General features: G+C 32.3%; 4 protein-coding genes and 1 pseudogene across 4 annotated transcripts; 4 read left to right on the top strand and 1 right to left on the bottom strand.

Moving 5' to 3' along the window:
• Positions 1 to 462: 462 nt before the first annotated feature.
• Positions 463 to 979, top strand: LOC131624655 (pathogenesis-related protein 1-like; annotated as a pseudogene).
• A 1,499-nt stretch (positions 980 to 2,478) lies between these two features.
• LOC131597830 (probable LRR receptor-like serine/threonine-protein kinase At1g53430) lies at positions 2,479 to 3,447 on the bottom strand. The gene is made up of 2 exons (XM_058870497.1): positions 3,037 to 3,447; positions 2,479 to 2,949 (listed from the first exon to the last, which is right to left on the bottom strand). Exons 1-2 carry the CDS (start codon positions 3,445 to 3,447, stop codon positions 2,740 to 2,742), a joined length of 621 nt encoding a protein of 206 aa, XP_058726480.1. The 3' UTR covers positions 2,479 to 2,739.
• Positions 3,448 to 6,179: 2,732 nt separating this feature from the next.
• Positions 6,180 to 6,781, top strand: LOC131645038 (pathogenesis-related protein 1-like). Its single transcript, XM_058915694.1, has one exon. The coding sequence runs from the start codon at positions 6,192 to 6,194 to the stop codon at positions 6,699 to 6,701; it is 510 nt and encodes a 169-aa protein (XP_058771677.1). The 5' UTR covers positions 6,180 to 6,191; the 3' UTR covers positions 6,702 to 6,781.
• Positions 6,782 to 10,595: 3,814 nt separating this feature from the next.
• LOC131597823 (uncharacterized) lies at positions 10,596 to 11,723 on the top strand. Its single transcript, XM_058870489.1, has 3 exons — positions 10,596 to 10,740; positions 10,837 to 11,010; positions 11,224 to 11,723. The coding sequence occupies exons 1-3, from the start codon at positions 10,596 to 10,598 to the stop codon at positions 11,721 to 11,723; spliced, it is 819 nt and encodes a 272-aa protein (XP_058726472.1).
• A 1,334-nt stretch (positions 11,724 to 13,057) lies between these two features.
• On the top strand, positions 13,058 to 13,579 carry LOC131645039 (basic form of pathogenesis-related protein 1-like). The gene has a single exon (XM_058915695.1). The coding sequence runs from the start codon at positions 13,073 to 13,075 to the stop codon at positions 13,577 to 13,579; it is 507 nt and encodes a 168-aa protein (XP_058771678.1). The 5' UTR covers positions 13,058 to 13,072.
• The last annotated feature ends 2,601 nt before the right edge of the window (positions 13,580 to 16,180 follow it).

The following is a 16,180-nucleotide window of genomic DNA, read 5'->3' as shown; positions in this document are numbered from 1 at the left end:
CTTTAAAAAGAATTACTTAAGTTTATATCTATAGGCTACAATTTCGAAAGTTGAAAATATGAAGAAAAAACATCTAAAAAACTATATCAAATAAAAATATGTTTTTAATAAGTAAATTTTCGAAATGATGATTTTTATTACTATATATACACAAACACAAATAACGCCAATTTTTGTTAAAATTTATAAGAAAATATCTCAAAACTGTTTTAACTTTAAGTTAAATTTTTTTTTAATAATCCGTAACTTAAATCCAATTGGTAACATTCATCACCAAATGTAACATAATTGTGACATGGGAAACACTTTAACAAAGCAAATACAGAGGTTGGGAAATTTTTTTTAATCAAGAAAACATTAACCTATGTCTTTTTCCTTTTTTTGACCTAAAGAACAACCTTCTCAAATACCCTATATATTTGCATGACAAGAACCCTAACATTTTTTAACAAACACCTAGCTACTAAAATGGGTTCATTTTCTCTATTGTATATCTTGACCTTAATATTCATTGTTGATTGTCACATTACACATGCCCAAGATTCACCAGCAGATTACGTGAACGAACGCCCACAACGTAGCAAGATCAAAAATTGATATCAATATTCGAATTCCAAATATTGTATGGGACAACAATCTTGCTGCTTTTGCACAAAATTATGCTAATCGACGGAAGGATTGTAAGTTGATCCCCTCGGGTAGTGGTGGTCGTTACGGCGAGTATCTTGGCGAGAATCTTGCGGTGAGCAAGGGGGATTTGAGTGGCATAGAGGCAGTGAAATTATGGGTGGATGAGAAAACCAACTATGATTATAATAGTAACTCTTGTGTTGGTGGTGAATGCCTTCATTATACTCAAGTGGTTTGGAGAGATTCACAACATGTTGGATGTGGCAAAGTGAGATGTGATAATGGAGGAACGTTTGTTAGTTGCAATTATGATCCACCTGGTAACATTGTTGGCCAATTGCCATATTAAGTTATTCATTTACTTGTATCAGGATTTTCACAAGTTATCTTTTATTTTTCATTAAGCAAAAATTCATTGAAAGAGAGTACAAGGGTATTCCTACCCTATTACAAAAACCGAAAAATACTTGAAAGAAGAAATAAATTTCAAACCAACATAAATTTATGATAGACAACTAAGAGGAACTATACGAAGTTCTAAAAAATTACTGTTGGAATGATGTTTGTACAATATTATTATTGTGTAAAAGAATAACGTCAATGGTATTAATGGTGTGTTGATATATTCATAACAACAAAAAGTGTTTATATATATAGAAAATGAGATTTAATATATATATATATATATATATATATATATATATATATATATATATATATATATATATATATATATATATATATATATATATATATATTGAGTAAGCAAGTTTATATTAATAAGAAAACTCAGAGTTCTCGCAACCTTATTACACAGCAAAATGGGGATAGCCCCGACAAAAAAAGAGAAAAATTACAAACCAATTAGAGTTACGAAAGGAGAAATAAATGATCTCTATTATCGAGCAAAATCAACTCTGAACTCCCATAATTCCTCTCATCTTTGCACCTGTTCCTCAGACTACTCACTTGCACATGAAAACACTAATAATACCAAACCAAGATATCAAAAGCCTCTCAACTGACATAAAATTCAAACTAATGCAATGCAAGAATACCAAAGATGGAATATGAAATAAATTAAGAGAAAACAATAAAAGACCAACTAATGTGTTACCGATTTGATAGGTTTTTGCCGACTGATTGACAAAAACTAAGTAGAATTGGTGACCGATCATCAGGTTCCCTAGAATTATAGGGGACAATGGTAGATGAGACATTCGGAAGAGGTGTGGGAGTACTTTCCTGAAGGGGTTCCAGAGTTTCTTGGCTGGACTCGAAAAATGGAACAGACTCAAAGAAGGTAACATCAGCTGATACGAGGTATCGTTACAGAGTATGTGAATAGCAACAATAACCTTTTTGGGATCGATGATAACCAAGAAAAACACACTTTAGTGATCGAGCTGATAGTTTACCAAGCTCAGGGGAGAGATTGTGTACAAAACATGTAGACCCGAAGATTCGAGGAGGAATTGGGTGAATGGGTAGTATGGAAAAAGGATTGAATGAGGAATTTTATTGTGAAGGACAAGTGAGGGCATGCAATTTATAAGGTAATATGCCATATCATTCCCCCTAAATTGAAGTGGGAAATTATCATGGAGAATTAGGGTCCGAGTGATTTCCACAAGATGTCGATTTTTGCGTCATGAGAAGGTCCGGGAATCATCACATTGGGCTTTCAGCATTCACTTTAAATGAGTTGAACACCACATATTAACCCAAAACCTTAATACATTGAGTTTATGGGTCTTCTCTTGCACAGCTGTTGGAAGACTTTCAATACAAGGCTCTGATACCATGTTAAAATACGAGAGACTATGAGACATTTGAATAAACTGTATGTTTTGAAAAGCACTATGGAGACTTTATTATATGTAGAGAAATTACATCTAATTACATGATAATGTATATGTGAGACTATTTTATATACAAATATTCTTAATATTATATTTACACATATCAACAGTTTCTATAACTTCAAGAAATATATTGAAGTATGATCCATTCATCCAATACTATGTCACACCTCCTTTGATATTCATCAATGTTGGTGATTGTTGTAATTAGAAATTCAACTACTGCTCCTACAGATATGCAAGAGTTTTACGCACCAGATAATTCGACTGATATAGAAGATATAAGAGGACCATATATAGAATTAATTGGGAGATTCTGTTTCCCTATACCTGCCCAATACAAGCGAATCTCGAGAGTATTACTACTAACAACAATATTATTGAATTGTTTTACAATTTTCTTGCCAACTCCTCCGGCTTCTTTCGCAATATTAAAGTCCTTTTGCACTAACTTTCCCTACAACATTTCAATCAAAAAATTCTTAGTGTTTAAATATGATTATAATTTACCTAAAAAGTTTTGTTGTTAAAACCATTTATATACCTGAAGGTATATATCAAATACGCGCCTTCCCAGACTAGCATAAGTTTGATCATCTGGGATCATTATTTTCGCAAAATGTAGATTCACTATGTAACTACCCTTTTGTAGACAATATCCATAATAAGTCAAAGAAATAGGTGAAACATGTGCACGCGTGTATAATTTGGAATCTACCATAGTAAGTTTAGAGATATTGTGTGGAGAATAAGATTCTCCAACAGTTTTACTTCCAGGGAGTACACCAGTGGTGCTAAATGTCCAGTTTCCTGTAGGATATGCATGGAATCTCGCTGGTCCACCTAAGCCTGAATCATCTTCATAAGTTTTTCCATCGACTATTTCTTGACTTCCACCACAGTTTATAAAAAGTGATTTTGACGCTGAATTTGGCGGATCATGTGAGCAAATCATGTTTAAAACAAATGTAAATTCATAATTAGGTTTTCACAGATAAGAAACTCACGCTTGAGACATGTAAAGCTCGAATTTGAGGAAGAAAATAAGTTCCTGTACATAATAGCCAAAATGGTGTCAAGAAAGTTATCAAGTAACTTACAAGCAAATGAACGTACAAATGAAAATATTCTTACCCATTTTCATTTTGACTCCCTTTGATGATGCTGATGTTATTGTATGAAAGATCTTTATATATCAATCATAAAATTTTTATTCAGAATATCATAATATTGCAACAATATGGTCTAATAAAGTAACCTAAAATTTTAATATATGTGTTTACGGTGATTTCCGGTAAACAACCGCTAGTCTTCCAAACTATAATAAATATGATTTGGTTACTCGCAGGATCGACTAGATTGATCCTAGGACATAGTCAAAAAGATTGTTTTTGATGGTCATTCGAACCATATCTACGATTCATCTTGTCAATAAAAATTACTTCATCGAAACAAACAAAATTAGCAATCACTTCGTTATACACGTGAGTATAACTTCAGCGAAAGGTAAGTCAAGATAAAATATGAGACAAACTGTAAAAGTGCAGAAATCTTAAATACTTCAAAGATAAATGACATGAAAATAATGAGTATGAAAACGTAAATGGCAAGAAGTAAATGGAATGCAATAATATTGAAAGGTACTTGAAAATAAAGGGAAAATACACATGTATTAAAATGGTGGTGTCATACGTACATTTCTCAGCGAACTCTTTCTCTTTAACACTTGATACTTGAGTAATATACACACTGAATCCTAACATTAGAACCCTTATTTATACTAGTTTCGACCTTAACGGTCCTACGCTAATCTAATGCCACGTTTCTCATGAGAATCCTCGGAAAGCCATCTGTCTCTGGGCAGTTATGAAAACTTCTTCGAATTTCAAATCCTCCCGCCCGAATCCTCCTTCGACGCGTGGCAATATAACTTAACATTAAAATACCACGGAAATACACTAAGCATCAGTACTTAACATATTTCGTAAAATTTGTCTAAGTCTCGAAGATATACACTCCTACTAGCTTTAGCATTCATTATCTTCGTTATAACTTAGAAATCTTCGTTCTCGAAGCATGGCCATCAGGAGCCATTTTTATCTTCAAAGATGGTCATCAGTAACCATCCTTCCTTCGATTTTTTATCCTTCGAAGGACCATGTTTGCAAAACGAAATCTTCAGCTAACAATATGTAGTCAATGTTTTAAAATGCAGTCTGCAACCACGAATGCAGCAGCATTACTAATGTGGTAGCCTCTGCAACCGCATCGATCTACAAATGCTATTAGAAAGATGACTCACATGTCCAAGTTAGTTTTCTTTGTGAAGGCAGGCACTTGTCCGGTGAGAAGGTTTCCAGTTAAAAATCTACCATAAAAGAATATCAAGATAAAACGGGCCATCACCGAACAATTTTGGAACCAAATTTTTTGTTTTTAATATTTTTGGTAATTACTTTTTGTAAGTTAATATTTATGACGTTGAAAAGCATTTTTTATTTTGAAAAGATTATTTGTTTCATGTTTTTTTCATCTTTCTTGATTGAAAATGGTATAAAAAACAACTACCATTACCAAAAAAACTTATATTTTATTTTCAATAGTTCATAACCTTTTTTTTTTTATTTTAAATAATAATTTTTTTAATAAAATATAGTAATTATAATAAAATATTTATTTAATTAATTATCTAATTTGTATTGTTTATATATAAGATTATTAAATGTTTTTTGGTAAAATCTACAAGTATTTAAAAAATTATAATGAATACACGGTAAAACATTTAATTTGTTTTGAAAATTCAATTCAAAACATTAATTTAATTTAAAGACAATTATGAATTTATATATAAAATATATTCCAAATATTAAATTAATGTATATTTAGTAGGTATATATTCTAATTCAAATTTCATATTCCATATTCCATATTCGAATAAAGTTTTAATTAATATTCCAATTATCTAAATATCCGGGTTATGCTAACGAGTGTCCCAATTAAAATATTTATTTAATTAATTATCTAATTTGTATTGTTTATATATAAGATTATTACATGTTTTTTGGTAAAATCTACAAGTATTTAAAAAATTATAATGAATACACGGTAAAACATTTAATTTGTTTTGAAAATTCAATTCAAAACATTAATTTAATTTAAAGACAATTATGAATTTATATATAAAATATATTCCAAATATTAAATTAATGTATATTTAGTAGGTATATATTCTAATTCAAATTTCATATTCCATATTCCATATTCGAATAAAGTTTTAATTAATATTCCAATTATCTAAATATACGGGTTATGCTAACAAGTGTCCCAGGAGTACTGGTTAAACATTCCAAATTAAGAAAATATTTTAGATTCAATGCATTGAATACACCAAATCTTCTTTTAAAAAAAGTTAATTATTTATATTTTCAATGCATTTAATACATATATTTTGGGTAAAAACATATCTTTTTATTTTATTAAAAAATGCTTAACTTATCTTTTTAATCTCTTAACCAGTGTCCCTAGGGCACTCGTTAGCATTACTCATATAATATAACCTTAATAATAATATTCTTTCTATATATTATTTTATTGATGTAAATAAAGAAGTTTATGTTACCAAAAAAATCAATATAAAAACATGACTAGAGCATCAACAATTTTCACCAAACACTTAGAAATTTTATATTGACAATCAAAATGGGTTCATTTTATGTATTGTGTATCTTAAGTTTAGTACTTATTATTGGTAGTAGTGAAGTTGCACATGGCCAAGACTCCGCAGACGATTACGTGAACGCCCACAACGCAGCAAGATCAGCAGTAGCACTTGACGGTTTCAGTATTCCAAATATTCTTTGGAATGCCACTGCTGCTGAAGCTGCCCAGGACTATGTTAATCAACACAAAGACTGTAAGGTGGACGTGTCCGTTGGTAAGGGTGATATATTCGCTTACGGAAAGAATATCGCGGTGAGCACGAAGAACATAAGTGGTGCGGATGCAGTGAAATTGTGGGTGGATGAAAAACCATATTATGATCACTATGGAAACACATGTCACCGTGGAGAATGTCGTCATTATATCCAGGTGGTTTGGTCTAAATCACTAGAACTTGGATGTGCTAAAGTGAGATGTGATAATGGAGGCACACTCGTTGCTTGCATTTATACACCTCCTGCCACCGGTGGTAGTGAATCACCATACTAAGGGTTTCATTATTTGCTCATCATCATCATTTATTTATAACTTATACTAAGTTGTGTGTTGTAATGTCTCCAGATAATAAAACAATGATCATGTCAACTCACATTATTTGTGGTATTTTTTTAAGTCAATTTCATAAATTAAAATTATCAACCATGCTTTCATATTCATGTGGATGCTCTTTATTAATTTCCAAAATAATAAGTTCCATTGATCTTGATAGACAAACATATGAGATAGCAAATATATACATTATTTTTCTTCTATTCATCCAATTTTTTTCAAAATGAGATAAACAATTGGATTACTTTTGAGAAATACTCGGATCTAAAATTTTGAAATTTGATGTTTATAGATCTGAACTTTTAGATCCGAGTTTTCTAAAATCTCAGATACATATAGATCCATATAGATCCGAGTTTGCTTGCATTTTGTAATTTCAAATATGTAAATGAATTTGTTTTCAATTTTAGATCTGTAAAACTTAGAATTTAAGTTTTATTTTCAATTGATATCTGTAATACTTGAAAAGCGAGTCATTTTTTCAATTTTAAATATGCGTTTCTTGCTTTTATTTTTTTTTTCTAATTTAAGAATTACCGTCAAAAGGTTTTTTTTCAATGGATCCAAGTATTTCTAATATCAATTTGGAGATACTTTAATTATATATATGTTTGTATGATTATCTGGTTTTCACACTAAATGATATGTTGTATGTATGTTCAATTGATCATTATCGAATTAAAATTATAATATTGTCAACTTTTAAAAAGTATCTCATGCAAAGACTTTTGACTAACATAACATAATAACATAAAAAAATTCGTTTTAGATCAACAGAGGTATGAAGAAATTGAACAAACCTATGAGAAAGAGATTACTTGGAGGAGGAGAGTGTGGATGGGATGGAAAATGAGTATTTGAAGATAGATGGAAGATGGGTTATTATGTCTGAAGGAAACTCATCAGTTTCTTTTATATATTTTAAGTATACATGTTACCATTTTTGTTGAGTAGGCTTGCTGTAACAAGCATAAAGGAAGTAATTCAAGATTTATATAAAAAAAATTGGAAAACATTTGGATAACTTGTGAAAAAGGATAAGGATAGATTTTAAATTTTAGGTAGAATGCATTCATCTTAAGTAACTATTGTGTTAATTACTTTCTTGTTTTAATTATCTACTAACTTTTTTTCAACCTTGTAGAAGAAGTGCATCTGGGATATAAGAGATGAAGTTGAGGTTGAGTGTATTTTTCTAATTAGAGCATCAACCCTACCTTTTGACATGCTTATACATGCATCATCCCGATTTTTGTACTTTTCTTATTTTGCTATAATCTGTCGGAATTCCACATAAAAATCGTGTATTTCTAATAGTGGTCCAAACTTCTAGAAACAACATTGTCAGCCATAAATTACTTTAATACTGATTTTAAATTTTTTTAAAAACCTTCTCAAAATAACAATTCAGTGAAGCCCCTTTTTATTATACTGTTAGAGTTTGGGACAAAAGAACTCAGGTTTCATTTAGAACAAATGGTTTTCTGTATGAACAAAGGCTTTTCAACTTTTAATATGTATCTCATTGCAAAGACTTTTGACAAAAGTCATTGATTATTGACCCTACAAGACTTAAGAAACCAAAGATTATTAAAGTACTGAAGAAACAATAGGCAACGATTCGAATTATCTCTCAATAAAGCCCATCGTTAAGCCCCTGCTTATTTTGAGTTTGAATTTTTGTTGGTGTTTCTACTTTCTTTCTATCTTTGTTTTTTTTTTTTTTTTCCTGCTATTTTAGTTATTTTCTGAGCATTGTTTCTGTTATTTTATCAACTTTTCCTTGCTTGTTTTGCTATTCAAAAAAACAAAAAAATCAATCAAACAACTATCAGCCCCTAGTGGGTTGTTATGGATAGATTCACCTTAAAAGCGATTTATACCATTAATTTCAGGCTATAAATTAACTAGAGAAAACAAAAACATCATATTTTCTCTCAAGTTAGAATCAATTTAGAAAAAAAAAAAAACTATATTAAAAAAATTTCTAAACAAGTTAAAATCAAAGTTTTGTTTGTTAGAAATTTTTTCAAAAATTATATTTCCTTTAAAAGAATTACTTAAGTTTATATCCATAGGCTACAATTTCAAAAGTTTAAAATATGAAGAAAAAACATCCAAAAAACTATATCAAATAAAAATATTTTTTTTATTTAGTAGATTTTCAAAATGATAATTTTTATTACTATATATATACACAAACAATAATTGCTGACCGATATGTGGAAGCTGTTAATTCCTCCTAAGATTCAATTCTTCGCATGGAGGCTATTGATAGCAAGGCTTCCGGTAAAGGATTTATTGTTATCAAGGGGTATCGCTCTTATCTCTTCCGACCCTTTGTGTGTGTTTTGCGGGAATCACCCGGAATCGTTGGCTCATTTGTTCTTTCTTTGCAACTTATCCAAAACGATGTGGAGTAGGATCCATTCGTGGGTGGGAAACGCTTTCGTTATTACGTTGGAGGAATTCATGGATTTTGGAACCTTACAATCTAAGGTGAAATCTATTGAAGAGTAATTCAATATTCAGAAGTTGTTGTTAATCAGAAGAAGATGCTTCTGATATTCTGATGTGGGCTGATCTTCTGATGGTTACTCAGAAGATAGTATTGACCAGAAGATGCTGTCTGGGTCCCATTAGCTTAGCTGTTTAGTAGTAAGGGTACTTTAGTATTTTGTAGTACTGTACTGTTTGTACCCTAAACTTGTTCACTAAGTTTAGTCTGTTAGGGCTTATGTGGCAAGATTTTCTTTTCTTATAAATAGCCTTGTAGTAGCTGTCATTTAAAAACAACGCAAGTAGAATACAACATTTATTCTCTCATCTCTTTTGCGCCGTTATTCTATTATTCTCTTTGTCACCATCTTTATTCTTTGTGCACCAACAATTGGTATCTAGAGCTCCGGTTCCAAACACAGGGAAACACGAGTGAACGTGAGTTTGTGTGACTGTGTGATTGATTTTGTTTCGGGGAAACAAAGTTGTGTTGAATCACATTTTTCTTGATTGTTTGTGGGTTGGGAAACACTGTGTGAGTGTGAGTGAAATCAGTTTTTTATCTGCACAAGTTTAAAGATGAGTGGAAGCAACTTGAATACCAAACTTCCAGTTCTTGATGGTAAAAACTGGAATAGATGGATGATTCAAATGCGTGTATTATTTGGTGCTCAAGATGTTCTAGATCTTGTCACTGGAGGGTATATTCCGGTTGCAGCGGATGCAACGGAAGAACAAAGAGAAGCGCAGAGAGAGACGAAGAAGAGAGACCAAAAGGCGTTGTTCTTCATCCATCAGTGTGTGGATGTGAATGTGTTTGAGAAGATTGCTGATTCTATGACGTCAAAGGAGGCGTGGGATATACTGGTCAGGTGTTACGGTGGTGACGTATCAGTGAAGAAGGTGAAGCTTCAATCCCTGAGAAAGCAATATGAGAATCTCAACATGAAGAACAATGAGAAAGTCTCTGAGTATATCTCTAGAGTGATTGTGATCACTAATGAGATGAAGGCTTGTGGAGAAACTCTTTCTGAACAAGTAATCATAGAGAAGATATTGAGGTCACTTACTCCTCAATTTGATTATATTGTTGTATCCATTGAACATTCTAAAGATCTAGAAACCATGAGAATAGAAGAGCTGCAAAGTAGTCTAGAGGCGTAAGAGTTGCGTCTGACTGAAAGAACTTCTGAGAGGGAAGTTGAGCAGGCTCTGAAGGCTTCTTTTGTCAAGAAGGACCAGAAGCTGAAAAAACATGGTAGGTCGCAGAAGTCAGAAGTCTTCTATTCTGATGAGGAGAAACATCAGAAGGGAAAGGAGAAGTATGACAAGAGAATGGTTCAGTGTTACTGTTGTAATAGGTTTGGCCACTTTGCTAAAGATTGTTGGTCAAACAAAGAAGAAGCAAAAATAGCCAGAGGAGATTCTGATGATGAACCTGTGCTATTAATGGCTTATGAATCTGATGAGGAACCTGTGAGTTTGTCATTTTCTGATGCTGAAGGGGAAGAAGATAACTCTGAATATTCTGAAGGAGTATTTTTATATGATTCAGAATCAGAAGATGACTTTGAAGATTCTGAAGAAGAGTCAGAATCTGAGGTTTCTGAAGATGAGTCAGAGTTAGAAGATGACTCTGAAGCTGAAGACAAGTCAGAATCCGAAGGTGATTCTGAGTCTGAAGGAGAATCAGAAGATGAGTCAGAATCTGAAGAAGATTCTGCTTCTGATGATGAGTCAGAACTTGAAAGTTCTGAAGAAGAGTTAGAGTCAGAAGATGAAGAATCTTCTGGAGACTCTGAAGATGAGTCAGATGGTGAATCTGATTCTAATCCAGATTTTGATAATGATCAGGAATCTGGTGGTGGTCATGCTTCTGGAAGGGAAAACTCTGAAGACATAGGTTCTGGAGGACAAGCTTCTAGAGATGATCATGTTTTTGGTGTTAATCATGACGTTGAAGGTGGAACTTCTGAAGGCGGAGCTTCTGAAGGTAGTCCAGCTTCTGACGGTGGTCATGATTCTGAAAGAAAAGATTATGAAGTTGGAACTTCTGAAGGCAGAGCTTCTGAAGGCGATCCAACTTCTAAAGGTGGAACTTCTGGTGGTAATCAAACTTCTGAAGAAAATCCAGAAGGAGATATGGTTCTAGAATCAGAAGGAGATTCTGAACTATTGGGTATTGAAGAAGCACTCAAGAAGAAAGGCTGGCTGAATGCCATAAAAGAAGAACTTGAGGCTTTAGAAGGAAACAAAACTTGGAAGTTAACTAAGCTTCCAAAGGAGAAGAAAACCATCAACGTTAGATGGGTTTTCAAGGAGAAATCTGCATTTTTAAATGGAGTATCAGAAGTTGCACACTGTAGCAACCAGAAGAAACTTGCAGATGTTATGATGAAGGATGTCAAGACTGAACACCTTATCCGTTTGAGGGATGGAGTTGGTGTTGTAGATTTTGGCTAGCTGAATATGAATTAAGGGATGGTATTGAAGAGTAATTCAATATTCAGAAGTTGTTGTTAATCAGAAGAAGATGCTTCTGATATTCTGATGTGGGCTGATCTTCTGATGGTTACTCAGAAGATAATATTGACCAGAAGATGTTGTCTGGGTCCCATTAGCTTAGCTGTTTAGTAGTAAGGGTACTTTAGTATTTTGTAGTACTGTACTGTTTGTACCCTAAACTTGTTCACTAAGTTTAGTCTGTTAGGGCTTATGTGGCAAGATTTTCTTTTCTTATAAATAGCCTTGTAGTAGCTGTCATTTAAAAACAACGCAAGTAGAATACAACATTTATTCTCTCATCTCTTTTGCGCCGTTATTCTATTATTCTCTTTGTCACCATCTTTATTCTTTGTGCACCAACAAAATCGCTAAATGATAGGAGAAGGATAAACACTATTTGGATAGCTACCTCGTGGAGTCTTTGGCGTATGAGGGACACCATCATTTTTTAGCAAGGCCATTATAGTTTCGATGTCGTGTTTTTCAATGTTATGTTTTATTCTTGGACAGGGCTGGCCCTGTGCATGTGCAAGAAGTGCTACAGCACAGGGCCCCAAATTTTAGGAGGCCCCAAATTTTGAAAGATCTAATTTTTTTCCATAAATATTAATCAAAATAAATAAAATGTTATATTAAAAATTCAATAAATCAAAAAAATGCGATGATAAAAACTCAATGTATACAAAAATAGAGATAGATCAAAACTCAAAATAATTATAATTGTATTTTTTATTTGTCTTTTTTAATTATTATAATTTTATTTATATTTTAAAATTGGGCTCATTTTTAAAATTAAAACAGGGCCTCTGCATTGATTGGGCCGGCCCTGTTCTTGGAGTTGGTTAGCTAGTAAGGACATGTATTCTCCATCATCTAGTTTCTTTGATTGGTACATGGCTCCTCTTGATTGTTTCAAATCAGTGTAATATTGTTGTAAGGGTTGCATCCCTAGTGCGATTTCTTTAATCCAATTGCCTTTTGAAAAAAAAAAAACAATAATAACGCCAATTTTTGTTAAATTTATAAGAAAATATCTCTAAACTGTTTTAACTTTAAATTAATATTTTTTTAATAATCCGTAACTTAAATCCAATTGGTAACATTCATCACCAAATGTAACTTAATTGTGACATGGGAAACACCTTAACAAAGCAAATACAGAGGTTGGGAAAAAAATTTTAATCAAGAAAACATTAACCTATGTCTTTTTCCTTTTTTCTTGACCTAAAGAACAACCTTCTCAAATACCCTATATATTTGCATGACAAGAACCCTAATATTTTTTTATCAAACACCTAGCTACCAAAATGGGTTCATTTTCTCTATTGTATATCTTGGCCTTAATATTCATTGTTGATAGTCACATTGCACATGCCCAAGATTCACCAGCAGATTACGTAAACTCCCACAATGCAGCAAGATCAAAAATTGATATCAATGTTCGAATTCCAAATATTGTATGGGACAACAATCTCGCTGCTTTCGCACAAAATTATGCTAATCGACGGAAGGATTGTAAGTTGATCCCCTCCGGTAGTGGTGGTCGATACGGTGAGTATTTTGGCGAGAATCTTGCGGTGAGCAAGGGGGGTTTGAGTGGCATAGAGGCAGTGAAATTATGGGTGGATGAGAAAACCAACTATGATTATAATAGTAACTCTTGTGTTGGTGGTGAATGCCTTCATTATACTCAAGTGGTTTGGAGAGATTCACAACATGTTGGATGTGGCAAAGTGAGATGTGATAATGGAGGAACGTTTGTTACTTGCAATTATGATCCACCCGGTAACATTGTTGGCCAATTACCATATTAAGTTATTCATTTCCTTGTATTATGATTTTCTCACGATATATTTAATTTTTCATTAGACAAAAATTTATTCAAATAGTTCAAGGTATTCTAACCCTATTACAAAAAAACCGAAAAATACTTTAAAGAAGAAATAAATTTCAAACCAAACATAAATTTATGATAGCTAGACAACTAAGAGGAACTATATTAAATTCTAGAAAATTGTAGTTTGAATGATATTTACAATATTCTTAGTGTAAAAGAATAACGTCAATGGTATTAATGATGTGTTGATATATTCATAACAAAAAGTGTTTATATTTAATGAAAATGATGTTTATGGCGTTCTGTCCACCTTTCTTACGGGGTTGTGTCCTTTTAATACAGAAAATGAACTCATTTTGTTTATCTGTTTCAAAATTCTGAATGGAACTGTAAGTATTTAGTGAAAATTGTTGAAGCTCTAGTGATATATTTATATAGAATGTTTAGCATTGAAATTTGGTAATTCGAAAAGATATTTTCCTTTACAAAAAGATAATTTCATCAATAGCTAAAATCCTAAGTATTTAGAAGCTTTTTATTTTTAATAAACTTGATATTCTCATTATGATTATTTTATTGATTTTAACTTTTTGTGAGAGATATAATTTTATACTAAAATTGAATTTTGTTAGAAAATTAATTTCAATCAAATGGTTTGAAGTTAAATCTTGAACGGAATCAGTTTTTTTATAAGTATTTCAACCACTCTCTATATTGTCTTAGAGTTGGAACGCAAGAATACCTAGGATAATTCAGCCTTTTGTCGAGTTTGCGTAAGATCGACGAAAACTCGCATGTAGCGAAGAGTGTCTGGAATTTTAGTGAAGATGATAAGCTTATCTGATATTTGTTTTTCTAAATCCAAAATTTCAATGTATAGGCTAAAGTGGGGGTTGTTTCATAAGATTGTGACCCTTGATGAGACACACTTTCAGCAACACTTTTGCACTGTTTCGCCTACAACAACATTTTTCAACTGTTGCACTGTTTCGCCTCCAGCAACAGTTCTCAAAGGTTGTATTGTTTCACATTCTGCAGCACTTCACGAAGTGTTGCCTATTTCTGATTCAAATTACAAACTGCCTATTGCAACACTTCACGAAGTGTTGCCTTTTCATATTCAAAATAAAAATTCACATAGATATTTTCTTGTCATTTTGAAACACACCCATGGTGATTAAATATTATTAATTATTAATATTTTCAACAATCCCCTACTTGTTCTAATCATGACAAGATCAATTCCAGAAAAAGGAAACAAAGAATGTTAATACAGTTAAGTATCTTTCGATTTAAAACTTAACCTTAGTAAGGACAACGCAAAGTCTAATCGGAATGTTAGGTAGAAATGCTTTTAAACCATTCATCCATGTGAATAGACCGGCGTTACCTTACACACATTCTTTAGGGGTTCTTCGCCTACATTTCTCGCCTAGTACTTATTTATGGCCATATGCAATCCTGTTTCATGAATTTTTCATGAGATAAACTCCAACTCTCACTTTGAGATGGCACCATCTCGAAATTCACATAGGTGAAGTTCACATTGTGTCTTTTTCCATGAGACACGTACCCTCGGTATTGAACTTCATTAATAGTTTGAAATAAAACTCAATCCTTGTTTTAAGGTCAACATTACCACGAAATGTTTGACAATTGTCCAAATCAACAACTTGTTGTTACCCATTGAATCTTGAGGTTAATATTCTGTTAACGTAATATTGGGTTGTCGCCGCTGTCGGAACTCTTGCTCAAGGAGTTTCAACCTCATACCTCTCGAGGTTGTTTTTACTAAGTCTCTGGCCAGTAGCTTAGTAAATGAATTTCCCAAATTATAGATCGATCGTATATATGTGGGTGAAATGATTATATCTTTAATCAATTTTCTAAAGAAAGAATATCTAAGACCTTAGTACCTATACTTTCCATTATATACTTTGTTGAATGCTCTAACTAAAATGGCCTGACAATCGCAATATGTCAACACCTTTGAAAAATTGTCTTTAGCCAATGAAACTTCCAACTTAAGGTCCCTCAACCATTCAAATTCTTGACCAGCGGAAGCGAGAGCCACAAACTTTGATTCCATGGTTTAGAAAGTGATACATGTTTATTTCTTGCTCGTCTAAGAAATTAGATCCCTGCTAGTGTAAATATCTACAAATTTATAAATTTATGATCTCCAACACTCGATATCCAAATATTATTGGTATATCCTTTTAATATGGTAGGAAACATACCATAATGAAGATCAAAATTCTGGTTTTAAAAGGTAATGAAATATCTTTGTGATGGTATTTGGATTGCTAGTAAATCTACTCATTTACTAATTGCAACTGTTATGTCGGATATAGTATATTGCATTAGAAAACCAATTTCACTTGTGTATTCTAATATGGCCATGACTCTTCCACCTTTTTAACACTAAGATCAAATTGAATATTCACTTTCTTGAAATGTGACAGTTTGAACTTATCAAGAACTTTCTCAACAAAGTGTATTTGACTAAGTTCATAACCCCCACTATTTTCGCATTACTTTGATCCCAAAAAGAATGTCAACTAGTCTAAGATCTTTC

Source organism: Vicia villosa, linkage group LG1 (assembly GCF_029867415.1).
Source record: "Vicia villosa cultivar HV-30 ecotype Madison, WI linkage group LG1, Vvil1.0, whole genome shotgun sequence".
NCBI lineage: Eukaryota > Viridiplantae > Streptophyta > Magnoliopsida > Fabales > Fabaceae > Vicia > Vicia villosa.
The sequence above is the reverse complement of the archived record's forward strand: the minus strand, read 5'-3'. Positions and strand labels throughout refer to the sequence as shown.

Excerpts from the sequence above, each read along its gene's own strand:
- LOC131597830 (XM_058870497.1), bottom strand. The coding sequence starts at position 3,447 with ATGATTTGCTCACATGATCCGCCAAATTCAGCGTCAAAATCACTTTTT. Across the intron at positions 2,950-3,036 it reads TATTTGATATATACCTTCAG|GGAAAGTTAGTGCAAAAGGA; the intron begins GTATATAAATGG and ends GAAATGTTGTAG.
- LOC131645038 (XM_058915694.1), top strand. The coding sequence starts at position 6,192 with ATGGGTTCATTTTATGTATTGTGTATCTTAAGTTTAGTACTTATTATT.
- LOC131597823 (XM_058870489.1), top strand. The coding sequence starts at position 10,596 with ATGGTTCAGTGTTACTGTTGTAATAGGTTTGGCCACTTTGCTAAAGAT. Across the intron at positions 10,741-10,836 it reads ATCTGATGAGGAACCTGTGA|ATTCTGAAGAAGAGTCAGAA; the intron begins GTTTGTCATTTT and ends ATGACTTTGAAG. Across the intron at positions 11,011-11,223 it reads TGATGAGTCAGAACTTGAAA|GTGGAACTTCTGAAGGCGGA; the intron begins GTTCTGAAGAAG and ends ATGACGTTGAAG.
- LOC131645039 (XM_058915695.1), top strand. The coding sequence starts at position 13,073 with ATGGGTTCATTTTCTCTATTGTATATCTTGGCCTTAATATTCATTGTT.